Below are 20933 nucleotides of genomic sequence, written 5' to 3'. Positions count from 1 at the left end.
TCCCAGAGACCTGTTCTGCCATCATCCAGGTCCTGCAGAAGGAGTATATGAAGGTAAGATTTTTATCCTTTTATATCACATTTTATTGTATTGAATGTTTGCTAATATATTGTATTTCTTTCCTCATTCCCTAATTACCATGATTGTAATATGCTGTGAATGTCCCCTTTGTCCTCATGCATGCTGGATTTTTATGTAATTATTATATTAGGTCCTTCATACATATTTGCCCTTCACTAACCTCCCCAGCATGGTGTCTCCTGGCCCTATATTCACCTCATGTAGTCACTTAACAATATATTTTACCAGCTCCATAGTAGTGCTTTACCCCAAACACCCCTTAAAATGTATGGAAATGTTATTTTTGATTTAAATTCAGGCAGAGTGGCAGAGGCTTTTTTTTGTGGTGTCCCCAAATAATTTTTAGTAACCCTCCCTCCCCCAACTGCTAAGTCAGCTGATCCCAATTCTCTATGTATCCTCAATCATCTATCTGCTGACTTTGCCAAACCCATACACACTATACCCATCTCTTTTGTGGTCAGATTTATGGATGAATTCCCCAAAGCATGTAGTGCAAGGGCCTGCCTGTATACTTTCCAATGGTACTGTTTAAAGTTTTTGTATCCTATTATTATCTTGATAGGTAATAGCAGAATGTCCAAATGTCCTCAAATGTGTACAGTGTGTATTTATATCTTTGTATTCAGACACTTCTTACCTGTCCAGTGGTCTCCCAATAGTGTAACTAAGGAGGGGCTGTTCAAAGTAATACCCATTATTTAGGCATTCATCTCTCAATGAAGTGAAGAGGGTTACCTGTCCAAGATTTACACACTCCCCCTATAATGTTAGAAATGGCCCATGAGAGGGGGGGGGGGGATATGATAGGTGTACCTTATACTTTGGCGTTGTTAAATTCCCCTTAGTAAATGCTATCTGGAGGTTGCCCCATAATGTTTGTGTATAATCTGCTTGCCATGTTTCAGAGTAAAAATAGTAATGTTTATTGTTTTTTCATCAACAGTTTCCTTCCACGCCACAGGAATGGCAGACTGTGGCCTCCCACTTTGCCAAGCGGTGGGACTTTCCTAACTGCGGAGGGGCAATTGATGGGAAACACGTCCACATCGTCCCACCACCCAACTCGGGGTTGTACTATTATAATTACAAGGGGTTTAATAGTATGGTGATGTTGGCGGTGATGTCGGCTAATTACGACTTCTTGTATGTGGACGTGGGGAAGAATGGCCGGATGTCCGATGGTGGAGTCATCGCCCAGACGGAGTTCTACAGGCGTCTCCAGAATGGCAGCTTGGACTTGCCAGCTCCAGAGGACAATGTGGAAGGACTCCCATTTGTGTTCGTTGCTGATGAAGCATTTGCGCTGGGGGACCACCTGATGCGGCTATTCCCAATGAGGACCCTCACCCCGGAACAGAGGGTTTTTAATTAACGGCTGGCCAGAGCCCGAAGAGTGGTGAGAACACATTTGGAATCCTGGCCAGCCGGTTCCGACTATTTCTGACACCCATCCATATGGCGGAGTATAAACTGAACCATATTATACTGGTGTGCTGTGTTCTCCATAACTTTTTAAGGAAACATTCGGCCAACTATGCTGGCTCAGTTGGGCCTGAGGCCGGAATCCTACATCAAACCACACTGACGGCGCTTGAAAGTGGCCGTCCTGGCTTGCCCTCCCTGAGTGCCCGTGATGTCCGGTTACGCTACTTGGAGTTCTTTGCGGGTAGGGGGGCTATCAATATGCCAGCAAATCTGTGAAGCCTTTTTATAATAAAAAAAAAAAAAGAAATTCTTGGTGGACATTTACTGCTTGTGTTTGTTTTAGCTGACCCTGACAGAAATGTGTTGAGTCCAGAAAATGTCGTGATTGTGTAACCTTATACAAAGCACTGTTGGCTGTTATTTCCTAAATGCAAAAACACATTTCACTACAAGTGCACTTGCAACTGCACTGAAACTGCACTTGTAGTGCCAAGAGGATTTGCCCTTAGGAAATAACACCCATTTTTGCAGAAAACAGCAATTACATCACCCCAAAAGTGTTGTGTTGTAGTGTTGAGACAATAATCCACACATTCTTGAGTAAGCAACTTTTTTATACCTGCACAATCACATGTGCATTTACCAAAGGTTTTTAAAACAAACCAACATGTTTGTTGTATAACAATTTTTGCAGTAGCATTATCAAAAATCGAAATGTCCATTTCAGATAAAACAGGCCTGTGTAAAACCAACAAGAAAGCCAAAAAACTTGAACTTACAAAGTTCACATTAGGTAAAACCTGAAGGCTATATCAGACATCAGTATTTAGGAACTGGGTTTGATATAGCGTTCAGATGTGGGGAAATCACCCCTGGAAAAGCCAAATTTGGAAGATGCACACCAATTTACGAATGTCAACATGTGCTATCTGCCATCAGGGGGGATCAAGGGAAGTGTTTTGGGGGAGCAAGCCCTTCCTCAACGCTACTTTATAATTGAGGAAGGGGTTGCACCCCCAAAACGCGTCCATTGATCTCCCGTGATGGCAGATAGCACATGTTGGCACACTGTGTGCATCCTCCAAATTTGGCTTTTCAAAACATTGCAAAAAAATTTAAAAGATTGGACCACAATCCAAAAAGTGATTTTGTGGGGTTTTAAATTCGCCCCAAAACATCAATGATGTTATTATTTTTTTTAATAACATCATTGATTTTTTGCTGTATGTTTTGCAGTTCGACATTACACCCCATGATCTCCCCGATCAGGATCTGGGCACTTTCTGATGTGAAACGTTCTGGATCCACAACATCATGATCACCTAAAAAGAGAGAAACAAAACAAAAACAGGTCTCAAAAATCTGCAACCATCCATCTCGTTTACCTGAGCCTGTGGTCGCAGACACTCACCTGTTGTGGTGCCAATCTCCACCACATCTTCTTATTCCTCCTGCTCAGCTTGGGTTGGTGGTATTTCACCTTCTTCCAGAGGTGGGGGGTCTCTGGTCTCCTCGGATGAGGGGTGTCCTCCGAGTCTTTTCTCCCCTATGTAAAACAAAAATGGTATAATTAGCACACAGATATTTGATGGCAGAACTAGAAATAGGAAACATTGCTTGGAAGTGGGGTACAATTGTCTATTTTAGCCGAGTTCCAAGATGTATATTTTTTATTGGCCTTTGTCAAGCTGCAATAATTTAACTGTTTAGTACAAGCTTCACAGATGGAGACCCCCCTATAGTATACACTGGAGCATCAGTGTGCCCCCCCTAATAAAAATGGTGTTCTGGTGTCCCACACTAGTGCTCCAGTGTCCAGATGTGAAAACAGCTGCTCAGTGTCCTCTCCTTACACAGAATCTAGTTGGCATTTCATTCTAGTAACAAACCCATCTACACAAACAAATATTTGGCATCCAAGTAGGCCCAAAAAAAAATGTGGGAAAATGCATATGGCCTAAACAATGGTGTTTTAGAGGCCGAAAGAAAAATGTTTGATACGAACGAATAATGGGCCCATGAACATTAAAGTTGCCCTTTTAAACTGTACAATTAAGAAAAGCATATGGAGCAGCACGAACGCAATAAAGACAGAAAGAATAGGAACACAGCACAACTACTTACTTTTTTGCAGCACTCTCCGGATCTTTCGGTACTGCTCTGGCTCTCTTAACTTCAGGTCCGACCACCGCTTCCTGAGCTGATCTTTCGATCTTCGTACCCCGAAATTCTTGTGAAGGCTTTTGACCACTTTCGCCATGATCTTTGCCTTTCTGATGTTGGGGTTGGGGTAAGGCCCATACTTTCCGTCATAGTCGGACTTCTTCATGATGTCGACCATCTCCAACATCTCCCCAAAGGTCATATTTGTGGCCTTAAAACGTCTCCTTCTGGATCGGGACGTGTCCGGATCCGGGCTTTCCTCCTCCTCCTCCTCGTTGCTATAATTAGCACACACCTGCTCTAACTCCGCCATGTGCTCTTCACCCACTGCGCCGAACGAAAAGGGGCGGGCGGAGTTACACGCATGCGCAGTGTGTATAAAGCGTAACACGCGTGCGTATTACGTATGATCTGTGAGCGGAGGAAGGAGCATTGGACGCGGCGATCGTAAGAACGAAGGTAAGAGACAAACTTGTGTCTATACTGCTTCTACATTGAAGCCTATATTGTAACAAGATTAGGAGAGTTTTGTCTGACATTAGGCTTTGTCTTGTGTTGTGTCTTGCAGTGAACATGGATATCTTAGTGAAAGACAATGACTTCATGTCAGTATTCATAGATATCTTAAGGGAGCTGCCCTGTCTGTGGGAGATTAACCACCCCCATTTCAAGAACCAAGCAAAGAGGAAGGCAGCACTGGTGCAATTGTGTGAAATTGTGAAGCAGGTGATCCCCACGGCAGACATCACCTATTTAAAGATATTAATTGGTGGCTTGAGGAGCACATATCTAAGGGAGCGCAAAAAAGTCCTGGATTCACAGAGATCCGGAGCAGCAGATGACATCTATGTCCCCAGGATGTTGTACTACGACAGGCTGCACTTTCTGGCAGGCCAGACTGAACCCAGGCCATCCCTCTCCAGTCTTCCTTCCACTCTTCCTCCCCCCCCCCCCCCCCCGGCTGAGGCTTCTGACGCCCAACCTGGGCCTTCCAGGCCGTATGTGGAGAAGCCCAGATTGAGCCAGGTATAGCACTCCTCTAAATATTTCTGCTTGTCCAATCAATTATGTTAACTAGATGTTAGTTTGGAGTACTAATTTAGGATTGTGATTGATGAAGCAACAACTAAAACCATGTCCCTTTTTCATACACAGGGAAGTCTCAGCCAGGAGGTGGCCGGGCCGAGCCGGCTGGCTGATCTGCAGGTCCCTCCACCCCCCTGAAAAGAGAAAGTGGCAGTAGGAGGAGTGCCCTAGAGGAGGCTACCGGAGGACTCTTTTGGAGGGCTACAGAGGTCCTGGGAGCACGACAGACTGTGGAGGAGGACATTGCTGCCGTCATTGCCTATAAAATGCAGAGGATGGAGGAGGGCCAACAAGTCTTGTGTGAGGCGCTCATATTGGAGGCTCTTAACAAAGGTATGAGGGGCCAAATGACAGCTCAGACACACCTTTGCGATGGTCCTCCTCCTCCTCCTGCAGGTCCTCCTCCTCGTCCTCCCTCTCCTCCAGGTCCTCACAGTCCTCCTCCAGGTCCTACTCCTCCTCCTGCCACATCTCCAACTGCACAGCCACAGCCGGGAATGAAGCGTGAAAGGAAGACCAGAAAGTGAGGACCCTGGATCCAGTCTGGTCGGCCAAAAAATGCAGCCTCTTGTGGTACCACAGCCTGGGGACACACATGTCATCTGCTGCTATCTGGATCTCTGCGACTTCTGGACCAGACTGCCCTCCCTTACATATGGACTCCTCAGGCCACCAATTTTGATGTTCAAGAATTGATGTCTGCCCTGGGGGTCCCAGGCTTCGCTAATTTCTCATGTTGATCCAGTGTTGCCTTCCTCTTTGTTTGGTTCTGAGCCCTTAATAAAGGATTTTTGTTTTGAATTATACTCTCCTATGTGTTTTACTTCAAAAAGGACAGTTTTTTTGTGAGGATTCAGGTACATTTCAAATATACAATGTGAAATGAACAAGGGACACCAACAACAAACAATCTCCTTGAGATTAAATAATAAAAGATATTAATGGTGTTGGGGTAACTTCACACACAAAACACACACAAAAATATTCTGTATTAAAAATAAAAATAACATTGAACAAAGATCAGCCTTTGAAAAAATCCAAACATTGAATTAAAAAAAAGGCTTAAAATCCCCAAAAAAATTAAATAAAAAAAAAAAAATTCTGTCAGATGTGACAACTAATAATATATTCAGGGAATCCAAATAAAAAAACAAAAATAAAACTTTGTGAGAAGTGTGTGTGAATATGAGCAGCAAAACAACTTAATTCTTGTCACATTATAAAGAAGAAGAGAGTGCGCTGTATTAAACCATTTTTAACATTGCAGCGTGACGAAAGTGCTGTATCCATTGCGAACGCTAAGTTTACCAGAACGAGCTGTTCCGTCTTGGAATTTCTTCTGAGCATGCGTGGCACTTTGTGCATCGGAACAGGCCACACACGGTCGGAATTGACGCGATCGGATTTTGTTGTCGGAAAATTTTATCTCCTGCTCTCCAACTTTGTGTGTCGGAAAATCCGATGGAAAATGTCCGATGGAGCCCACACACGGTCGGAATTTCCGACAACACGCTCCGATCGGACATTTTCCATCGGAAAATCCGACCGTGTGTACGGGGCATTACAATACAAATCAATACAGGAGGGATCAGAGGGCCCTGCTCGTTAGAGCTTACAATCTAGAAGGGAGGGTCGAATAGTGGGTTTAATTCCAATTTCGGCAACTTTCTGGTCCTCCAGGCTCCAGTAACAGCATATCAGCATTCCAACCCTACATTCTTGGGCTCCATCTGACTCTATCTGTTCCTTGTTCTCTTTTCTGTATTTTTTCCCCCTGGGCACAGACCCCCATTCCTTTTATAATACACAGAACCAGTGGGCTGGACGCAGCAAAGCCCGCCAAGCAGTAAACCCGAGAACACAATTAACTCTTAGCTTCCCGGCATTGGGCAGTATAAACAGGCAGCCGTAACATCTACCTGCCTACACACTGCTATAAGGAGATCCTTCTCCAATTGGTCACCATTGTGAGGGACCACTACACTGACCACTAAGAATGACTCCAAGTTCTAGTCAAGCTAAATGAGTTGAACCTATTACTATCACTGCAAAACTACAGCTTCCTGCTCAGGCTGGATGTTAGCGAGTTGGGATTAGGTAGGCAACGGTTCATTCTGAACTGTGATTGTGCCACCCCCCATGTTCAGCAGGAGCAGTGCATCATTCATAGAAGTAATATTTCTACCACTTCTATATATGACAGCTTCGTACTGTCACCGTCTCTTGATGAAGCAGTGGTCGCTTGCACCTGCTGTGTCCCTAGGAACCACTGACGTCACCGAGAATCCCCACTATGTAAGCAAAGGGTAGGGGATTGCAGAAACATCACTCCCCAAATTTGGTCATATGTTCCATGTTTGGTCAATGATGTCGCCACTACCCCCACCCCCTTCCCTTACATGCTCAAGGTGCAGTCATTCAGCTAGTGATAGCTTTGGACACTACGCTATATAGTTACATAGTTAATCCGGTTTAAAAAAAGGCACACAAGTCCATCCAGTTCAACCAACCGAGAAAAAAACACACACACACAAATAGAAAACCTCCATCTATACAATCCTATACCCACAGTTGATCCAGAGGAAGGCAAAAAAAACCCCAATAAAGCATCATCCAATTTGCTGCTATGAAGGAAAAAAAATCCTTCTTGATTCCCCAAGGGACAATCAGATATTCCCTGGATCAACTAAAATATTCGATCAACTAAAATATTAGTATGAAGTTATGTTATGTACATTTAGGAAAAAATTCAGGTCTTTTTTTAAAACAATCTTCTGAGCTGACCAGAACCACCTCTGGAGGGAGTCTATTCCACATTACCGCAGCTCTTACTGTGAAGAAGCCTTTCCATATTTGGAGATTAAATCTCTTTTCCTCCAAATGTAAAGAGTGCCCCCTTGTTCTCTGTGATGACCATAAAGTGAAAAAACTCAACACCAAGTTCACTATATAGACCACTTACAGTATGTATTTATACATGGGGATCATATCCCTCCTTATGTATTTATATGTAGCGGTCACTACCTAAAGGTAGGTGATCTAGAAGTATTTTAGTAAAAGAATCCAGTTACAGGCAAATTTAGCCAGGCTTGTGTTTCAATTCCAGGCCTGGTTGTTTTGATTTGGGAAGTGTTAGTATAGTAGGGGGGTTTGACCACCTACATTCTGGCTTAGAGATGCTCTCCTGCTTTCAGTGGAATTGTTCTGGAAGGGAAGGACTTGAGACCTGAGTGGCAGGCAGCTCATGTGGGGGGCTTTAACCAATCATTTGCATTGGCAGAGGGCAGGCCTCCTATATAAGTTGGGGTCACATGCTTCCGGGGGTCTCTTGTGAAGCACAAGAAAGACAGCATGGCGTGCTGAAGGGCCATACTGGGGGCATCCCCATGCGGGGGATGTGCCGTGTGCCTGGAGGAGGGATGGAGGAGCCACAGGGGAAGGAGCTAAAGTGAAAAATCTTCATCCCTGTGGAGGGCATCAGGTTTCTGTGGTCGGGGGAACACAGTGCTTGATTGTAAAGAGGATCAAGTGGAGGAAGTAGAAGCGGCGAAAGTGAACCAGCTTATCGGATTCCTGTGACTGAGGAACACGGGACTTTGATATAAAGAGAAGGTCAGTGCAACGTTCAAAGAAGTAGAAACGCTAGAGAGAGTAGTGTAACAAACTGTGTGACTGTGGAACACAGTATGGACAATAATGGACGGGCTGGAGCAATAGTCAGTCGTTCATTATGTGGTCAAAGTTCATATTTTCATAACTTCCAAAGAGTGAAGGGTGTTAGTATGCGGGTCATGAAGAAGGTAGTGCAGCCCTTCGACCTTAGAGGATTAATACCCCAAAGGAAGCATATCAAGTCGGGCAGAGGAACTATTCAGAGTAGTAAATCTTCAGCCAGATTGACTGCAGTGAGAATCAATACAAAGGGAATTATTCAGAGTGATTCATCTTGTTAACTGGAAGTAATAATCTGCAGCGATCATCAAGGTTAATGAATGTTGATCTATCCTTTTGAATTCTTTATGGGCATCCCATACATCTCTGATATCTCTCAAAGTTTCATCCCATCAAATAAAGAAAGAAAAAGGAGAAACTGACTGTTGTTGTGTGTCTAAGGACTAAAAAGGGGATGGGGCAGGGTGAATGGCAGATTGAACAACTAATTCAGCAGCTCCTTTGGGGGTACTGCACTACATATACATGAAGATCATATCCCCCTTATGTATTTATACATGGAGATCATATCCCCTTTTATGTATTTATACATGGAGATCATATCCCCCCTTATGTATTTATTAATGGAGATCGTATCCCCCCTTATGTATTTATACATGGGGATCATATCCCCCTTATATTTATACATGGAGATCATATCCCCCTTATGTATTTATACATGGAGATCATATGGGGATATGATCTCCATGTATAAATACATAAGGGGGGATATGATCTCCATGTATAAATATAAGGGGGATATGATCCCCATGTATAAATACATAAGGGGGGATATGATCTCCATATATAAATACATAAGGGGGATATGATCTCCATGTATAAATACATAAGGGAGTATGAGGGATATGAGGGATGTGTATTTATACATGGGAATCATATCCTCTCTTATGTATTTATACATGGAGATCATATCCCCTTTTATGTATTTATACATGGAGATCATATCCCCCCTTATGTATTTATACATGGGGATCATATCCCCCTTATATTTATACATGGAGATCATATCCCCCTTCTGTATTTATACATGGTGATCATATCCCCCCTTATGTATTTATACATGGGAATCATATCCCCCTTATATTTATACATGGAGATCATATCCCCCTTATGTATTTATACATGGAGATCATATCCCCCCTTATGTATTTATACATGGGGATCATATCCCCCTTATATTTATACATGGAGATCATATCCCCCTTCTGTATTTATACATGGTGATCATATCCCCCCTTATGTATTTATACATGGCTATCATATCCCCTCTTATGTATTTATACCTGGAGATTATATCCCCCTTATGTATTTATACCTGGAGATCATATCCCCCCTTATGTATTTATACGTGGAGATTATATCCCCCCTTATGTATTTATACATGGAGATTATATCCCCCCTTATGTATTTATACATGGGGATCATATCCCCCTTATGTATTTATACATGGAGATCATATCCCCCCTTATGTATTTATACATGTTGATTATATCCCCCCTTAGGTATTTATACATGGGGATCCTATCCCCCCTTATGTATTTATACATGGAGATCATATCCCCCTTTATGTATTTATACATGGGGATCATATCCCCCTTATGTATTTATACATGGAGATCATATCCCCCCTTATGTACAGTCAGGTTCATGAATATTGGGACACAATTCTAATCTTTTTGGCTCTATACACCACCACAATGGATTTGAAATTAAACTAACAAGATGTGCTTTAACTGCAGACTTTCAGCTTTAATTTGAGGGTATTTACATCCAAATCAGGTGAACGGTGTAGGAATTACAACAGTTTGTACATGTGCCTCCCGCTTTTTAGGTACCAAAAGTATTGGGACAATTGGCTGCTCAGCTGTTCCATGGCCAGGTGTGTTTTACTCCCTAATTATCCCATTTACGAGGAGCAGATAAAAGGTTCAGAGTTCATTTCAAGTGTGCTATTTGCATTTGGAATCTGTTGCTGTCAACTCTCAATATGAGATCCAAAGGGCTGTGACTATCAGTGAAGCAAGCCATGATTAGGCTGAAAAAACATAACAAACCCATCAGAGAGATAGCAAAAACATTAGGTGTGGCCAAATCAACTGTTTGGAACAACCTTAAAAAGAAAGAACGCACCGGTGAGCTCAGCAACACCAAAAAGACCCGGAAGACCACAGAAAACAACTGTGGTGGATGACTGAAGAATTCTTTCCCTGGTGTAGAAAACACCCTTCACAACAGTTGGCCAGATCAAGAACACTCTCCAGGAGGTAGGTGTATGTGTGTCAAAGTCAACAATCAAGAGAAGACTTCACCAGAGTGAATACAGAGGGTTCACCACAAGATGTAAACCATTGGTGAGCCTCAAAAACAGGAAGGCCAGATTAGAGTTTGCCAAACAACATCTAAAAAAGCCTTCACAGTTCTGGAACAACATCCTATGGACAGATGAGACCAAGATCAACTTGTACCAGAGTGATGGGAAGAGAAGAGTATGGAGAAGGAAAGGAACTGCTCATGATCCAAGCAATCCAACTCATCAGTGAAGCATGGTGGTGGTAGTGTCATGGCGTGGACATGTATGGCTGCCAATGGAACTGGTTCTCTTGTATTTATTGATGATGTGACTGCTGACAAAAGCAGCAGGATGAATTCTGAAGTGTTTCGGGCAATATTATCTGCTCATATTCAGCAAAATGCTTCAGATCTCATTGGACGGCGCTTCACAGTGCAGATGGACAATGACCCGAAGCATACTGCGAAAGCAACCAAAGAGTTTTTTAAGGGAAAGAAGTGGAATATTATGCAATGGCCAAGTCAATCACCTGACCTGAATCCGATTGAGCATGCATTTCACTTGCTGAAGACAAAACTGAAGGGAAAATGCCCCAAGAACAAGCAGGAACTGAAGACAGTTGCAGTAGAGGCCTGGCAGAGCATCACCAGGAATGAAACCCAGCGTCTGGTGATGTCTATGCGTTCCAGACTTCAGGCTGTAATTGACTGCAAAGGATTTGCAACCAAGTGAAAGTCTGATGGAAGTTTGACCAAAAAGTGAAAGTTTGATGGATGATTGTTAATCTGTCCCATTACTTTTGGTCCCTTAAAAAGTGGGAGGCACATATACAAACTGTTGTAATTCCTACACCGTTCACCTGATTCACATATACGCCACACTTTTCACATATTTATTTGTAAAAAAATTTGAAAACCATTTATCATTTTCCTTCCACTTCACAATTATGTGCCACTTTGTGTTGTTCTAATACATAAAATCCTAATAAAATACATTTACATTTTTGGTTGTAACATGATGTGGAAAATTTCAAGGGGTATGAATACTTTTGCAAGGCACTGTATAGAGTAGCCGGTCATGAAGCTTGGTGCCTGGTGAGGGTTCCATGTCCTTCAATAGCGAGGGTGGCGGTGATCCAGCAGTTGGTCCTCCGAAAAGTAACCGGGACTGAACTCACGGTACGGAGACCCCATATATGGGAGAATGAAGGGGTTAAGTGAGAGCATGCATGAGGTCTGCGCTAGTGCTCGGCGGGACCCCATTCTGTCACAGGGAGTGAGGTGGCAGAGATACGCTGCACTGGTGGAGAGGGCTGAGCAGTGTCCCTCCTAAATGCAACAAGAGGAAGGTGTGTGGGACAGCTCTTTTACAAAGGGACTCTGTGTAACTAACTACTGCACACAGTGTACAGCTCATCTCTAAGCCAGGGTACCGCCATAATGTTTGATTTCCACATGAACACCGCCCCACCTAGTCCCGGGCATTGATGAGCATGTACACAGCAAAAGGTACCCTCATGTGCAGGGTAAGTAGGCCCTGTCAACAACTTCGTGCCAACAACTCCGGGTCACATGCACTGTCTTTGTGCACGCCGCTCGTGCGCACCCCCAGGGGCGTGCAGCACGCCGCTGGGGGATAAGGTGTGTGACTCTGACACAGCCCATCCCCGATCAGGGCAAAGAGCCAGTTAAAATTGGCTCTTTACCACCTGACCGGATGTGTCTAATCACAGCCAGTCACAAACATCAACAATCCGCGGTAACAAGCTGTTACCAGGTTCTCCTCCTCACACACTGATCCTGGAGATTGCAGGAACAGCTAGTTACCATTTACCATTTACATGTAAAGTAAAACACACAGATTGCCCCAGTAATAAAGAGTACCTGTCACCAGCCCATCAGAGTACCCGAGTACCTGTCTCCAACCCAGAGTACCTGAGTCAGTGCTGTCTCTTGGCCTAGGCTGCCAAGGCCCAGGCCTAGGGTGGCACTTTGTGGGGGGCGGCAAAAAAGCCTCCCCCAGATCCGTCCTCTTGAGTCCCGCCTCACATAACTCTCGAACAATCCTTAAATATTGTCAGAGAACTCACACAGCAAGCACCCATCTCCGAGCAGCAGCTGCCAATCCTCGTTCTGCTAATGCCAATGTGCATGCATGAAACCATAGCCAGAGACAAATGAGATCCAGGTTGGGCATGCACAATGGCACCTCTATGCGAATGTGCACGTGCTAATGCGCACCCGCGAGTGCCAAAGCGCTAATGTGCTAACGCGCATGCGCCAATGTGCTAAGGTGCTAATGCGCATGCGCGCACGAACGTACGCTGGCGCAAATCCTGGCACACAGCACCCTATATAAACAGAGAGGCTGCCTAGCATCAGTGCTGGATTGTCTCCAGCTTGTTCCTGTGTTTCTGTCGTTACTCTGCCCGATTGACCTTGTTCCTGAAAACCTGGCTATCTTCTGACCATTCTCTTGGATCTCCCCTGCCTGCTGAACCTGCCTCTACCTGCAATACTGACCTTGGCTTGAACTTATGATTACGGCTCTGCCTCCTGATTCTGTACCCCGCTGCCCGTCTGTTGCCAACCTCTGCCTGTTTCTGACTACGGTTTTGCCTTCTGACTTGGTACCCCGCTGCCAGCCTGTTGCCGACTCCTGCCTGTTCCTGATTCTGCAGTTGATCCTGATCTGGCTCCCGCTGAACAAGTTTGGTGATCAGTTTCCATATCTCCTCAGCAGAGGTTCCTGTATCTCCAAGTTCCAGCCTCCTATCTGCAGGCACCTGCACCCTTTCATTGCCCTCGCACTCCCTGTACCCACCACCAGGGGTGCTTGGACCGAAACCGTACAAGAGGCCACCCTCATCATTTCGGGCTCCCCTGTAAGGTACGTGACAAATATAAAGTGCTAATAATAAAGTGCTAATAATGTTGCTCACTTCCCAATGTGAGGGGGAGACCTGGTGCCCCATTGAGCGGCTGGTGACTGCCCATTCAACTGGCGGAGGCAGAGCCTAATGCTCCACCTACCCTCCTCCACTGGCATCCTTACACATTGTAAATCCTCCCTGGGCAGTGGTGATGCTGCGGGGGGGGGGGGGGGGGGCGAATGCGCCCGAGTGACACCATCCAGGAAGCGGTGACAGTGTGCTGCTTCTCAGGAGAACTCAGCAGTGGCGCTGTGATAGGGGAGAGGCGAGCTACGGGCTGTCGAAAGGTTTCCCACGCCCCCCCCCCCTTTTCCTGTCCGCAGAATAAGAGAGAGGGCTGTTTTCAGCTTCATCACCCAGCTTTTTTCCCCCTCCCCATTGGCCACAGCGGAGGCCAATTAAGAGACTATGGGAGCAGGAGAATCATGGGACATGTAGTCCCAGAAGATTGTCTTCTCCATTGTTCTCCAGAGGAAGCCAGCTACACCCCCCAGCATGCACTCTGCTGGGGCAAAAGAGAGAGATCCCGGTAACAAACTGAGGGAGTTAGTGCCACACTATAGCAGTCAATTACAGGAAACAGGGAAAAGAGAGGACTGTGCTGGGGGAAGCCAGAGAGAGTGCCACACTGCCCAGTGCCACCAGAGAGAGCGCCACGCTGCCCAGCGCCACCAGAGAGAGTGCCTTGCTGCGCAGCACCACCAGAGGGAGAGCTACACAACACAGGGTGAGCGAACATCCAGCCGGAGGGATCATTGCTGCTGTTTTAATGGGTCTGGTAAGAGGGCCTGTCGGCCATTATGCATTACTAATCCTAGGGACTGAGGGGGGGGGCACCATGTTTTACCACACCAGGTGACATCCGATCTTCCCATAAAGGAGAGCTGGGCTCTGACAGGTCAATCTTAGCACAGTGAGCAGAGATGGACCTGTCATCCGACTGCTCAGCAGAGATCAACAGAGCAATCCCTGCTAAGCTAGTGGAGTCCGTCAAAACAGATTAAACCTGTGTGAAAGGGGCCTTACAGTGTCATCTCATAAGATAATTTATGAGAACATGTTTAGGAGCGGGGCAGGTTAGAGGTTGGGTGGGATAACTGGTGGTGAGTAACTCTTAAGGCCTGGCTAGTGGCTCACGACTTGAAATCTTGAGGCCTACATTGTATATTCACATCGGTCCCTGCCCTCAAGGAGCTTACAAGTAGGCACATGGTACACACTTTTAATATACAGAGAGGAAAAGATGGAGATCTATGAGGAAAGGGTGGAGCCTAAAGAGTAAGGGGTGTGGTTTACAGATGACCGGGTGGGTCTTAAACAGAAAGGGGTGTGGCCTTGACAGAAATGGGTGGGTCATATTTAAATTAGGGGGTGCACGAGCTTAGTCAGGTCTTGGGAAGCACAAAACCTAAATAAACCACTGACCCAAGTACCTATCTGCAGCCCATCAGAGTACCCGAGTACCTGTCTCCAGCCCAAAATACCTATCTCCAGCCCATCAGTGTACCAGAGTACCTGTCTCCAGCCCATCGGCGTACCCGAGTAACTGTCCCCAGGCCATCGCAGTACCCGAATATCTGTCTCCAGTCCATCAGAGTACCTGTTTCCAGCCCAAAGTACCCGAGTACCTGTCTCCAGCCCAGAGTAGCCGAGTACCTATCTGCAGCCCATCAGAGTACCCGAGTACCTATCTCCAGTCCATCAGAGTTTCCAAATACCTATCTGCAGCCCATCGGGGTATCTGTCTCCAGCCCATCAGAGTACCTGTCTCCAGCCCATCAGAGTTACCGAATACCTATGTGCAGACCATCAGAGTACCCAAATACCTATCTGCAGGCTATCAGTGTACCCGAATACCTATCTGCAGACCATCAGAGTACCCGTCTCCAGCCCAGAGTACCCATCTGTAGCCCATTGGAGTACCCAAGTACCTATCTGCAGCCCATCAGCGTACCTGAGTAACTATCTGCACCCCATGCCTCGTAGAATATACGCTGGGCTGTTTGCTTTCCAAAATGGGGTCATTTTGTGGGCATTTCCATTGTCCTGGTGCTCTAGGGCCTTCAAAAGTGTGATAGGTTGTCAGGAAATTAGATATGTCATTTATTCTCCTAGAACACCTGACGGTGCTCCCTGCATGTTGGGCCTCTGTATGTGGCCAGGCTGTGTAAAAGTCTCATGTGGTATTGTCATATTCAGGAGGAGTAGCAGAATGTATTTTGGGACATAATTGTTGCTATGTACATGCTGTGTGTTAGAAAAATAGTATAAATTGACAACTTTGTGCAAAAAAAAAAAAAAAGTTTTCATTTTCTTTCCAAAGACTTGTGGAAAAAAAACGACATGTTCAAAAGACTCTTTATGCCTCGTAGAATATTTGTTGGAGTGTTTGCTTTCCAAAATGGGGTCGTTATGTGGGGAATTCCACTGTCCTGGTGCTCCAGGACTTGCAAAATTGATAGGTGGTCAGGAAATTAGATGTGTAATTTATGCTCCTAGAATGCCTAAAGGTGCTCCCTGCATATTGGGCCTCTGTATGTGGCCAGGCTGTGTAAAATTCTCACACATGTGGCATCACCATACTCGGGAGGACTAGCAGAATGTATTTTGTGGTGTAATTGCAAATGTGCATATGCCGTGTGTGAGGAATAACTTTCCCAAGAATTGTGGGAAAAAATTACTTAAAAAAACTCACAATGCCTCTTACTAAATACTTTGGACTGTCTACTTTCCAAAAAGGGGTCATTTGGGGGATATTTGTACTGTCCTGACATTTCAGGGCCTCCAGAAATGAAATAGGCTGCGTACATCAGGTGTGATCAATTTTCATTGATTAGCACCATAGCTTGTAGACCAGGGGTCTCAAACTGGTGGCCCTCCAGCTGTTGCGAAACTACAAGTCCCATAAGGGCATTGCAAGGCTGACAGTTACAAGCATGACTTCCGACAGGCAGAGGCTTTGCAACAGCTGGAGAGCCGCCAGTTGGAGACCCCTCTTGTAGACTCTCTAACTTTCACACAGACTAAGGCCCGGCTCACACTAGATGTGGTTCAAATTCGTTGCAAATCTGCACAGCATCAAAATCGCAAACCTGTTCATGCAAACTAATTGCACAGTGTAAGTTAATTTAACGACACCCCACAATCAGTTTGCCAAACGCAGCGCGATTTGCAGAATGGGATTGCATGGGTGTGATCGCCCATGCGATCCCATTCTGGTGCGAAGAAAAAAGAAAGGGTCCTGCATGAGTTTGTTCCGAACGTGATGCAAATTCAACCAGTTTGTACGGCTGAATTCGCAACGCACAGACATCGCATGTGCTCTGCACAGCGGTGCGAATCACATGCGATGTCTGGCATCGCACTAGTGTGAAGCGGGCCTGTCAGGGCTGGGCTCAGCCATTCCTTCTCTGAGCTGGCTGCTCAGCTGTCGACTAATTGCCAGCTCCTATCTCTCTCCACAGTTACTCAGCTGTTGTTGATATCCTGCTCATCGGTCCTGCCTACTTAAGCCGTCCAGTCCAGCTCTGCCTTCGCTTTGGTCAAGATCACAAGAAACATCTCCTGTGTTCCTGTTTGAAGACTTGCTTTGCTGACATCCCTTCTGGCTCCAGATCCTGCTTGCTGTTCCACTTCATTGATCCCTGACTTCTGGCTTGGCTGACTATCCGTTCCGGTTACTGAACTTTGGCTATGTTTTGACTACATTTGTTCTTTTTACTTTTATTATTAAACAAGTGTGATTTAACTGTACTTCTGTCTCTGTCCGATTTCATGGTTTCTGACAGGGCCTAAACAATATCCACTAATGTGGGTTATTTTTACCAAAGTTATGTAGCAGTATACATTTTGGCCAAAAATTTATGAACAAAAATTGTTATTTGCAAAAATTTATATTGCAAACAAATAAAAAGTGTTTTATTTCTAAATTTTCATTGTCATTTTCAGTGATGTTTACAAAGAATAAAAATGATACAGCTTAAATTGCCAGCAAATGACATTCATTGCCAGCAAACAGAGTCCTCCAAATGTCCCTCAAAATACATAGCACACTCTTGGCAAGTTTGGCTCATCCCTAGTAGTGAGCCAAGGGCCACAGTCATCCTGACATCTAGTTACATATGTCTAACCATCTTACTCAGCTGTCATCCAGGGATACCTATGACTAATTCTGGCTGTATTTCAATTAACACAGTCATTTCCTATGATCATCGGCTCCATCTAGTGGTTATAATGCAGTATTATTCTTGAAATACCTTCAAAGGCAAAATATTGCAATACCAAATTATGGCCACTAGATGGAACCAATGATCAACGGAAGTCATATGAAGTAAAATATAGCTAACCTTTATCACAGCTGGGGCGAATGCTGGTCACATTTGTTCAATAAATGTTTAACAAGTGGACCTCTAAGTGTTTTCAAAAGCTTACACAACAAAACTGATTCAGCCAATGAAAGGTAATGATTCAATTTTTATTTTTCTACTGCTTTCAATGGCCAACAATGAACGAATCTTCATCAATGTCTTCAGTAAATAACAATTCCCTCACTCAGAACATGAAACTGGTTTCTTATCTGTGTGCGATTTCTGATGTCTGTGAAGACTGGACTTCTGAGAAAAACATTTTCTGCACTTAATACAAGAATATGGCTTCTCGTTCGTGTGAGACCTTTGATGTGCGACAAGTTCTGATTTGTTTACAAAACATTTCCCGCACTTAGTACAGGAACATGGCTTCCCGCCCGTGTGAGATCTTTGATGTATGATAAGATTGGATTTCTGTGAAAAACAATTCCCACACTCAGAACAAACATACGTTTTTTCCCTTGTGTGAGATTTTTGATGTCTGACAAGTTTTGATTTTTTTACAAAGCATTTCCCACACTTAGGACAGGGATACGGCTTCTCACCTGTGTGCGATCTCTGATGTGTGTAAAGAGAGGACTTCTCTGAAAAACATTTCCCGCACTCGGGACAAGAAAATGGCTTCTCCCCCGTGTGAGATCTTAGATGTGTGACAAGGTTTGATTTCTGTACAAAACGTTTCCCACACTCAGTACAGGAATAAGGCTTCTCTCCCGTGTGACATCTCTGATGTAGTGAAAGTTGAAATTTCTTTAAAAAACATTTCCCACACTCGGAACAGGAATACGGCTTCTCACCCGTGTGAGATCTCTGATGTGTGGCAAGTTCTGTTTTTTGCATGAAACTTTTCCCACACTCAGGACAGGAATGCGGCTTCTCCCCTGTGTGAGATCTCTGATGTCTGTAAAGATGTGACTTATCTGAAAAACATTTCTCGCACTCAGGACAGGAATATGGCTTCTCTCCCGTGTGAAATCTCTCATGTATGAGAAGATTGCACTTCTTTGAAAAACATTTCCCGCACTCAGGACATTTATGTGGTTTCTCCCCTGTGTGAGATGTCTCATGCTCGTTAAGAGCGGATTTAAATTTGAATTGCTTCCCACACTCAGTACAGGAAAACCTCTTATCTGTTGGAAGGACGGCACTGTCCCTCACAGTCTGAGGTTCCTCAGGATAAGAGGAATACGATGGTCCATCTACACTGTGTGGTGCCGGATGGACATTTGAGGTAGCCGGGTTTTCTCCTGGACTATACTGCGTGGTGTCTTCATCTAATTCTTTACAGTCTGGAGACAAAGTGAGACAATCCTCTGAGGTTTTCCTCATCTCCCGTCCATCTACTAAAATAGAAATAAAAAGATTATTACTAGACATGAGCAGATTGGTTCCCCTAAACCAGGACTCCGCCCACATCAGGCAGCTTTGTCTCTGAGGATCTTACAATTCCCCCCTCAAGGTAACTAGTAAATGGGACCTCTGATCTCCTACCAGTTCATTTCTTTATTCTTAGAGTGAGGAACGAATGAGAACTGTCTTTTATAGGAGTTACAGTAATGAGGGGATTTTGGGAAGAGTGTCCCCAACCCCTCTTTTACTAAATGCCAACACAAAAAGTACTGCACTTCCAGTTTTAGTCCATGAATTAATCAGGAGAGTCCACCCAGAGGTCAGAGAGTGTCAGGATTGGGTTCACCTGCTGATGAAACTGTGGCTCCCAGACCTATAGGTTGTAAATCCAGTGACCACCAGTGGGTGTCCCTCAGCAGCCAGCAGTTCCTAGCAATTAGCCATCACTTGATGCTGACTGCTGGGAGCATATTTAGTCCCTCCTCTGCTATTCCATCTTGCCTTGGTGTTTTGACATGTGTCCCTGATCTGTGTGCCCTGTGACCTGCTACCCTGTTCCTGATCCTTAACTCACCAGCTTGTTCCTGCTCCCGTGTACCCTTTCCCTGTCCTGGCTTGTTCCCTGCTTCTGCTGCCTGATCTTCCGTGCATGACCTTGGCTCTGATACTGACCACTCCTTTAGTCTTACCCTGCCACCTGTATATCGTTAGTTTGGTTATCTGGTTTCGTTTAATTATTGTGATCACTCTCACCCATTAGTCTTTACTAGTTTAGGTTCTTGGGGTTTTGGTAATCTTGGTGTATGTATGTTATATTGTTGATTTACTAGCATTATCTTTTAATAAAGTACATTATTTTATATCAGGGCTTGACAAATTTGCTATTGAAATCTAGGAGCCAGCTAAAAAAAGTTAGGTGCAGTGATGAAGCTGCACTGATAAGGCACCATGGTGGGCACTGATGAGGCTGCACTGACAGGGAAATGTTGAGGCTGCACTGACATGGCAATGATGAGGCTGCACTGATAGGACACCGATGAGGCTGCACTAATGAGGCTGCACTGATGGGGCTGCCTGATGAGGCACTGATAAGGCTGCACTGACGGGGCAATGATGAGGCTGCACTGACAGGACACGGGCGAGGCTGCACTGATAGGCACTAATTGTGCACCGATGAGGCTGCACTGATAGGCACTAATAGTGCACTGATGAGGCTTCACTGTTGGGGCACTGATGAGGCTGCACTGATGGGACACTGATGATGCTGCTCTGACAGGACACGGGTGAGGCTGCACTTACGAGGCTGCACTGAAAGGCATTAATGGTGCACTAATGGGGCACTGCTGAGGCTGCACTGATGAGACTGCACTGATAGGCACTGATGGGGCACTGGTGAGGCTGCACTGATGGGGTACTGATAAGACAGCATTGATGGGCACTGGTAGGTGGCAACACCAGATGCCGGACCTGACTCTGAGTCCACAGTCTGAGCCTGTGTAGGGGG

General features: G+C 45.0%; 1 protein-coding gene across 1 annotated transcript in view; it reads right to left on the bottom strand.

The window, feature by feature from the left end:
• Nucleotides 1-18165: 18165 nt before the first annotated feature.
• LOC141121574 (uncharacterized) overlaps nucleotides 18166-20933 on the bottom strand; it is a 94420-nt gene continuing 91652 nt past the window's right edge. The window contains 1 exon segment of the mRNA XM_073611209.1: nucleotides 18166-19422. Within this exon segment, the coding sequence (XP_073467310.1) occupies nucleotides 18260-19422 (1163 nt within the window). The 3' untranslated portion in view covers nucleotides 18166-18259.

This window comes from Aquarana catesbeiana, unplaced genomic scaffold, assembly GCF_042186555.1.
Source record: "Aquarana catesbeiana isolate 2022-GZ unplaced genomic scaffold, ASM4218655v1 unanchor225, whole genome shotgun sequence".
Taxonomy (NCBI): Eukaryota; Metazoa; Chordata; class Amphibia; order Anura; family Ranidae; genus Aquarana; species Aquarana catesbeiana.
The sequence above is the reverse complement of the archived record's forward strand: the minus strand, read 5'-3'. Positions and strand labels throughout refer to the sequence as shown.